The sequence below is a fragment of the Electrophorus electricus genome, chromosome 17, assembly GCF_041902795.1.
Source record: "Electrophorus electricus isolate QZ-2024a chromosome 17, ASM4190279v1, whole genome shotgun sequence".
Lineage (NCBI taxonomy): Eukaryota > Metazoa > Chordata > Actinopteri > Gymnotiformes > Gymnotidae > Electrophorus > Electrophorus electricus.
The window spans coordinates 10,818,293-10,825,967 of NC_137513.1; the positions used below are offsets into that span (position 1 = coordinate 10,818,293).

Sequence of the window (7,675 nt, forward strand, 5' to 3'; positions counted from 1 at the left end):
GCTTTGCAATATCTTATAGGTAGTATGTTGGCGCCATCTAATGGAACTGAAATAAAAGTGAGGCCAAAACTGTCAGTTTTGTCTCTATTTTTTTTTTTAAATAAAGATTTTTTTTAAATAATAGTCTAAAATAAATGTTTAAGTAGTTGCATTTAAAAGGTATTATAATACCTTTTTATACTGTTACCTCAACCGATTTTTTACCTACAACCTCTCTTACCTACAACTACTCTTTCATGAATTTGTGATCATTCTAATAAACTTACCTTTGAAGGGTGCAGAAACTCATAGGTTGTTTTGTAAGCATGCAATGCTGAGATGTGATGTGCCCTCATGGCCTTGTCACTGCAGACCAGACGCAGGGCACAACGTTGCTAAGGAACATCAGCGTGGGCACCTCCGGCCTTTACCAGTGCACAGCAGCCAATGTCATCGGCAGGAGCACGTGCCTGCTCAACCTTCAAGTGGTGGCGCGTGAGTTTCCAGATGCATTTGACCCCATATCCAGGTGTGGCCTGGGCAGAGTAATGTGAGCAGGTTTGAGATTAGGTTCAGGATTAGGTTCAGCGTTTAGATTGAGGGTTAGGTTCAGTAGATTTTGTTTACATTTAGAACTAAGTAATAATTTTTGTATGAAACTCAATTGCAAAGATGTTTAGGGTAGGGAGGTCTGTGTTGACAATATGTGCAGTCCTGCTTGAGGAGAAAGTATGGTGCTCCTCTATTTTGGACGGCTGTTTAAAACTAGTGTATGGTATGATGAGGCCACATTAGCAACCATTTGTTGCATTGTTTTCAATTTCTTTTTTGTCTCATTATCTTTCAACCCTCTTACTTTCCCCCTCCTTCTCTCTCTCGGTTCTTCGCCCCCTCTCTCTCTCCTTGTTCTGCTGCATCTCTCACTCTCTGTGTCTCTCCCTTTCTCTGTGTGTGTCTGTCCCCCATCTCACCATCTCTCTCCCTCTCTCTCTGATCTGTAGCTCAGCCCCAGAGTGTAGGCCTCATCGCAGGAACCGTTGCCACCGCTGTTCTTGCTGTCGTGATCTGCTCACTGCTGGTGGTTGTCAGCCTCTTCTACTGGAGGAACAAAAACAAATATGATGAGGATGAAATCCCTAATGAGATCAGGTGGGCAGCCTCCCAAAAGCCTCCTCTCAGAGGACCATGTGGTAACTATTCAACCATTCAAACAGCAATATGTCTGAAACTGTTAACATTTTAACAAATGCAGACAGGTGCCCAGCACTAACTAACCTGCACAGATCTGATTAGATCTGACTCAAGCTGTGTCTGATTCGGTCAGTCTTTTAGGTACATTTTAGTTTTCACCTTGCTTTCAACACTACCTAACTAAACTTATCAACTTTGTAAGATCAGAATAGGTGTTGGAGTAGGGAACACTCTGATCTACAATGGCTTCATGTATGTAGGAGTTGTCTGAGGCACTGCTATGTCTTTGTCACAGTGTTACAAATTTTTTTTAAAGGTAAATTGAAATTAATGCATATAAATAAGGCCTTTTGAAACCTGTAATATTTGTTCATTCTTCAGAGAGGATGACCTTCCTCCGAAGAGGTCTTCTTCAGTGAAGGCATTCCATGCAGATGCTTCATCCTCAGAAAATGACACACTAACGTCCACAAACACGTACAACAGCCGCTACTGGCACAACCCCAAAGCTAACTACGATACAAACTCCTACACCCGCTACAATGGTGACACACTGCAAACCTTCACTGTCGGGGGTGGTAACAGCAGTGGGGGCGGAACTGCCACTGGGACTGCCCCCATCCACACCGCCTACACCAATGGCAGTCATACCTTGCCACCGCCCAAAACTCTAGTTGTCACTACTAACTCCGCCCCCTCGCCACCTGCCATAACACGCAGCAACGGCTCCCTGAGTCTGCGGCCACCCGTTTCCACGACACCAGGGCCAGCCCACGGGCCACATGTGCACACACACTCGTACGCAGTGAGCCAGGCGGCGCTGGAGCGCATGGGTGCCGTACCTGTCATGGTGCCCGCCCAGAGCCGCGCCGGCTCACTTGTCTGACACAAACACAAACAAACAAAACAGACTTGAGTTTTATGAGAGTTCATCTAATGCCAACTGACCGGTCAACATGTGAACAGCAATCTAGTGTGTATTTCCTGATTCCGCTGTATGTATGTTTTGGCAATAAGTAAGGCTCTCTCAGAGGTCCAAAGACAACCATCAATGACCTGAAGCACAGGTCTGTGGAGGACACACAAAACGTCTCCTCAATCAACAAATCTTCTGGACCAGCCCGTGCATCTGGATGCACTGGATCTGGACCACAAGGATTTTCTGCCCAGCTTCATACACTCCGTCACAAGAGCTGCTCAAGTCAAGTCAAACAACTTTTGCAGAAAGAGAAAAAACCCTGCTAACAACCTCCAGATCAAAAATGGAATCACTGAACTTATTGCACATAACTTAAATTATAGTGGCTGGTGGGCTGACCTATGAGATCCCATGGAAAAGGATGCCATAGCATAGAAGCTTGAAAAAATGTAAACCACTACTAAGATGGACCATCTGACATGTTTCTGATGCAGTTTTGCTTGGTAACCACATTGTTAAGAAATAATTTGCACTGGAGCTATAATTTCCCCCATATTCTTGATTTTTCATTAATTATTCTCATTTGAGTTAATTTAAAGTAAATCTTATTGAGTACTGTTTCACAGACCTTACATATAACATAGCCATAGCCTACCTCTAAAAACAACTTCAAATAAAATAGTATATGCATAATGTTAGATCTTTTACATAATTATTTTTTTCTTGACATGGCAGACTATAAATATATCCCAAATCTTCAAAAATTAAAACAAAAGGACTAATGTCATAACATAAAATAACATTTATTAAACAAAATCCAGTTCTGTTAGGTGCTACATTGTCAAAAAGAGGCATATTGTCCTGTATGACAAGGTTATAATAGATGTTTGAAAATATTAACAATTATTGATTTTAATTATTTGTTTTTCTTTGATATGTTAATGTAAATATTGTAAGTAATTGTAGTATAAAAAGAAATTAAAACACACTTTTGCCCAAAACATATCTTTGTGGAGTTCAATTAAGCAAAGTTTAATTTGGGGGTATGTGTGGAAATTGCTGAATTCAATTTGAACCTTAAATTGCATAAACTGTGTTTTTATCTGCAGGTACCTAATACCGAACTGTCTTATTGATACTACGTTGTACTAGTTGAAATATATTGTGCCTTATTATGATCTGGGGTAGTGAATTAACAGTCAGGTTCAACTTGTTATCTGCACTTTCAGATTAAATGAGAACGTTCATCTCTATCTGCTTTCTTTGGTAATGATTGTAAGTATTGTACCTTTCCCCACAGCTTTTAATGAAATTTATTTTGAAAGAAAGATTTCTGATAGATGTTCATACTTTGATACTATTAAAACCCATTTTACATGACTCCTAGAGTCATGGCTTGCATATTAGAAACTACTAAATACTCACTAAATACTTATAATGGAAACTACTAAATTAAAACTATTTAGAAGATATTTTATATACATTGGGTTATGCATGCAATATTTACTTTTTAATGCATTTTAATTAAATTATTCATAGACTTTTTGGCTGCTGTAATTTTGCATGCAGTTGAGTAATATTATATCAAGTCCTTTTTGATTTTCCTAAAGTGAAGTGTGAAGATCTTCCTCTGCTATTTGTGGTAGTTAAAGGCAGAGTCTTGCACATGCACCTACGCATTTGGCGATGCAGGGGAGCGCTTGCTGGCTGCACTGATCATGCAGCTTGGCCTCAGGGCCCCATACTGTTTGCAGAAATCCAAATGTTCAAAAAGCTTCAGCGAAGCAAAGCACATCAAACAGCCTCCCTTTACCAAGGAGGAAGCTGACTACAGCCATGCTTCATCAGAAGTCTTGCCAATGCTGTAATCGTAAGTATCATTATAATGTATTATTATTATTATTATTATTATTATTATTATTATTATTGAATCATAGGCTGTCACAACAGCCTGTCTAAGCAGAGATTCAATAATGCTTGAAACCATAGGTACTCATTTAGCCTAGCCGGATTTGATCTCACTCAAATAGTCCAGCACACCAAAGTGTATATCAGACGAAATAAAAAGGAGCAAGGTTGCCATTCAGCGCCACCTGCAGGAATAACTACAGAGCCACACAGCAGTCGACATCCACTATCCTCCCAACCTGCTGCCGCCATGGGTTGGTGCAGGAGAAAAGCACGGCGCTCTGTCATCCCACATCCAGTACACACTAGTAACCCTTGTGATGCATATTCCTTGACAGCACGGTGAGGTGGCCAGATAAACCTCTGTACCCACCTCTAACCACCCATGTCATCTATCTAGGAGAGATGATGGTGAAGCACAGAGAAGACCATTCTATGGTACACAAACCTATACGGAAAGACCTGAGCTCAACATACCCTGTCTAACTGTTATACTGAGTCATCAAAAGAAAGCAGTCATCTAATCCTAGTCATATTAATCCTAATCCTAATTCTACACAGAAAACAAAAACTCAACTGGCTAATATAAAAACAAAAACACATTAGTCAAAGTCATGTGAAAGGAACATAGTTTTCACAGTGGACACATACAACACATACTAATGTTCTCTAACCTCAGACAAGGAATATGAATTCACTCCTTACATACCCAAGTATGAGATACTAATTTTTTAGCCCTGCTAAAACATTTACTCACACAAACACACACACACACACACACACACACACACACACACACACACACACACACACACACACAAAAAAATACACATACAGTTATCTTAAAAGCCTACTGCACTATATGTGTGATAATAAAAGCATAACAAAACATAAGTCTCCCATATTCTTCATCACATATATGTCAGACTCCAATCCAGATGTTTAGTTGGTTCCCTGCTCAAACACCAGTATTAAAGCCCTACTAAACCCTTAGTAAACCTAGTAATTAATTGATGAGTTGAATCAAATGTATTTGAGCCTGGAAAATCACCAACATGAGCTGGATTCCAGTCTTCCCCTGGCATCCTGGCCTGACTTCCCAGAACTACCTTCATAATAATAATTATTTTAATGCATTCATAAAACATTTCAAATTTCTGCCTCACCTTTCCATTAGTTGGTTTTATCTATTTTTTCTCACCCTTGGACTGGGGGTTTGAGGGTGCAGAGCAGTAATTTCACCATTCCTAGGATTTTCTGGACTAAGATTGTTGCCTTTCTTGGGATCTGTTGCAGCCACTCCTTCATCTTAGGGGCCACAGCCCCAAGATATTTGATTACAGAAAATAAAGTTGCACTGGAGATAGACATGTCAGGCAGAAACCTATGGAGCCTAAGTATTATTTAAGGATTACTTGAGAAATACAGAGTTGTTTGAAACGTCTAATTAGTTATTCTTAAAGATATGAAAGCAACTTTTTCAGTGAATCTAGTCACCAAGTTTTGACCTCTGCCGTTTGCAATGAAAGAACTGGTGGACAAAGAGCTAAAGAGGTCAGAAAGAGCAAACATCATATCGCCTGTGAAATAAAGTGATTTGGCTACACCTGTAGACTCAGAAACACTACCATTTGTTTGTATGGTGACAACAAAGAAACCATTAATCAAATGACATCAAACACGTAAATCTATTCTGTACCTTGAATTAAGAAAGTGTTGGCCACTCTAAGGGGAGGTAGAAAATTATCAAAGATAGACTTAGCAGCTGTTTATCAGCTAATACTACTCGATGATAACTCTTAAGAAATGTTCTATCATTAATATCCATTGAGGCCTGTATGTTATAATAGACTGGCTTTCAGAATTAGCTCTGCATAACTGTCACCCTCCACATGGTGCGGATCACCTTGTGGTTCTGTGTTTTGTTTTTCTTCTGTCATTTCGATGTGTTCTGTGTTTTTCCACGTCCTTCCCTGTCTCATTTCCCCACCTTTGCTCATATGTTTCTCTTGCATCATCCCTCATTCGTTCCACCTGCCTCTTGTTTCCTTTCATTATACCTACCTGCATATATGCATCTCATTTTCTGCTCGCTGTGTCAGTTGTTGCAATGTTTTTATGTTTTTCTGGTCATGTTTAAACATCTTTTGAAGCTACTCAATCCTGTCTTTGTTTGGACTTGTTAATTAGAGGTTTTGTTTCTGTTTTGAATAGTCCTTCATTTAATAAAACCAGGCTTGCACTTGCATCTTACCTCTGTTTCTCACCTTTTTCCATGATGACACACTCTGCTCTCTCCATAATCCAACACATTATGGAAAATCTGATGAAAGGCCTGAATGCTAAATCATGGGCAAAGATGAACAGGAACACCTCTGGAATTGGGAGTTACTATAGTTCCTCCAGGAAAATTGACTGAGCTCTGGCTTAATATACCAATATAGTGATTTCTTTAAAAGATACAGCAAAGCACTTTGATAAGGTGATCTGGACAATAGCATTTGCTTAGTGCTGTAAATGTCAACTGCAATTAAATGTGATTAGGGAAGATACAGGTATACTACTAAGATGACATGTTCAATGGCAATTTGTGCATCCCTCTAAAGAATCTATACAGGAGGTGAGAGGTATTCAAGAAGCTCCAGTACCAGCTAAAGTAATGCAGCTTAGGGCCTTACTGTGCAGAATGATCTATTTAGAGCACTGAACACTGTACTGGCACACATTTCTGAAGGACCAGAGTACCTGATGCTGGTACAGAGGACAGCAGGATGCATTCAAAAATGTAAGGTGCTACTGACCATTGAGCAGGTGCTTCATCATGACACCTGTTTGCTTGTCACTTTAATATGTGACATCTCCCGCTATGAAATTGAGGCAATTATTCAGCACACTATGCCAAATGGTGAAAAACATCCAATCACCTTTGCTTCTTGGATGCTGTCCTGGGCAGAAAATAAATATTCCCAAATAGAAAAGGAAGCCCTCAGTCATATATTTTTAATGAAGAAACTCAGTATCTGTGGGGTACAGACAGACCACAGACCCCTAGTGACCCCTTGTTTGGAGAACACGAGTCTACCAACAGTATCTGTAGTTTGTATCCAATGATGGTCTGTCACATAACGTACCACTGAGAACCACAGATAAACTGATAAAATCTGTTAAACGGAGGTGTGTTTTATGGAGAACTAGGGTGATAGTCCTAACTAAACTGAAGAGAGCCTGGCTGAGAGATATTCACACAGGTCACCTTGGCATTATTAAAATTACATCAGCAGCTCAACAGTATAACTGTTAGTGCAAACTGGATCTGGATGTTAAGAAAATTTTCAAAGATTGTGTAACCTGAAAACTATAACCAGAGCTGCCATCACAAATCACGTCACAGGCAACCATCACTAGACTGAGGAGAATTTTTTCCAGATATAGGCTGCCAGAACATGTGGTTACAGACAATACGAATACATTCAGGACTTTAATAAAGTAGGAAAAAATCATACCCACAGCCAGTGCTATAGGACATCCAGCAATGAATGGATTGACAAAGAAATATGTTCAGGCATTCAAAGTGGCCATGAAAAAGTAATCTGAATACTGATATGCATATTGAAAATAAATTTTTGTTGTTGTTATTGTTGCTGTTGTTTTTACACTACTGCACAATGCCTAATCACA

At 39.7% G+C, this 7,675-nt stretch overlaps 1 protein-coding gene across 1 annotated transcript in view; it reads left to right on the forward strand.

Annotated features, from left to right (window-relative positions):
• Window positions 1-3,417, forward strand: part of igsf11 (immunoglobulin superfamily member 11) — a 75,603-nt gene extending 72,186 nt beyond the window's left edge. The window contains exons 5-7 of the mRNA XM_027019761.3: window positions 352-474; window positions 981-1,128; window positions 1,552-3,417. Of these exons, the coding sequence (XP_026875562.2) occupies window positions 352-474; window positions 981-1,128; window positions 1,552-2,056 (776 nt within the window). The 3' untranslated portion in view covers window positions 2,057-3,417. The remainder of the gene's footprint in view (window positions 1-351; window positions 475-980; window positions 1,129-1,551) is intronic.
• Window positions 3,418-7,675: the final 4,258 nt, after the last annotated feature.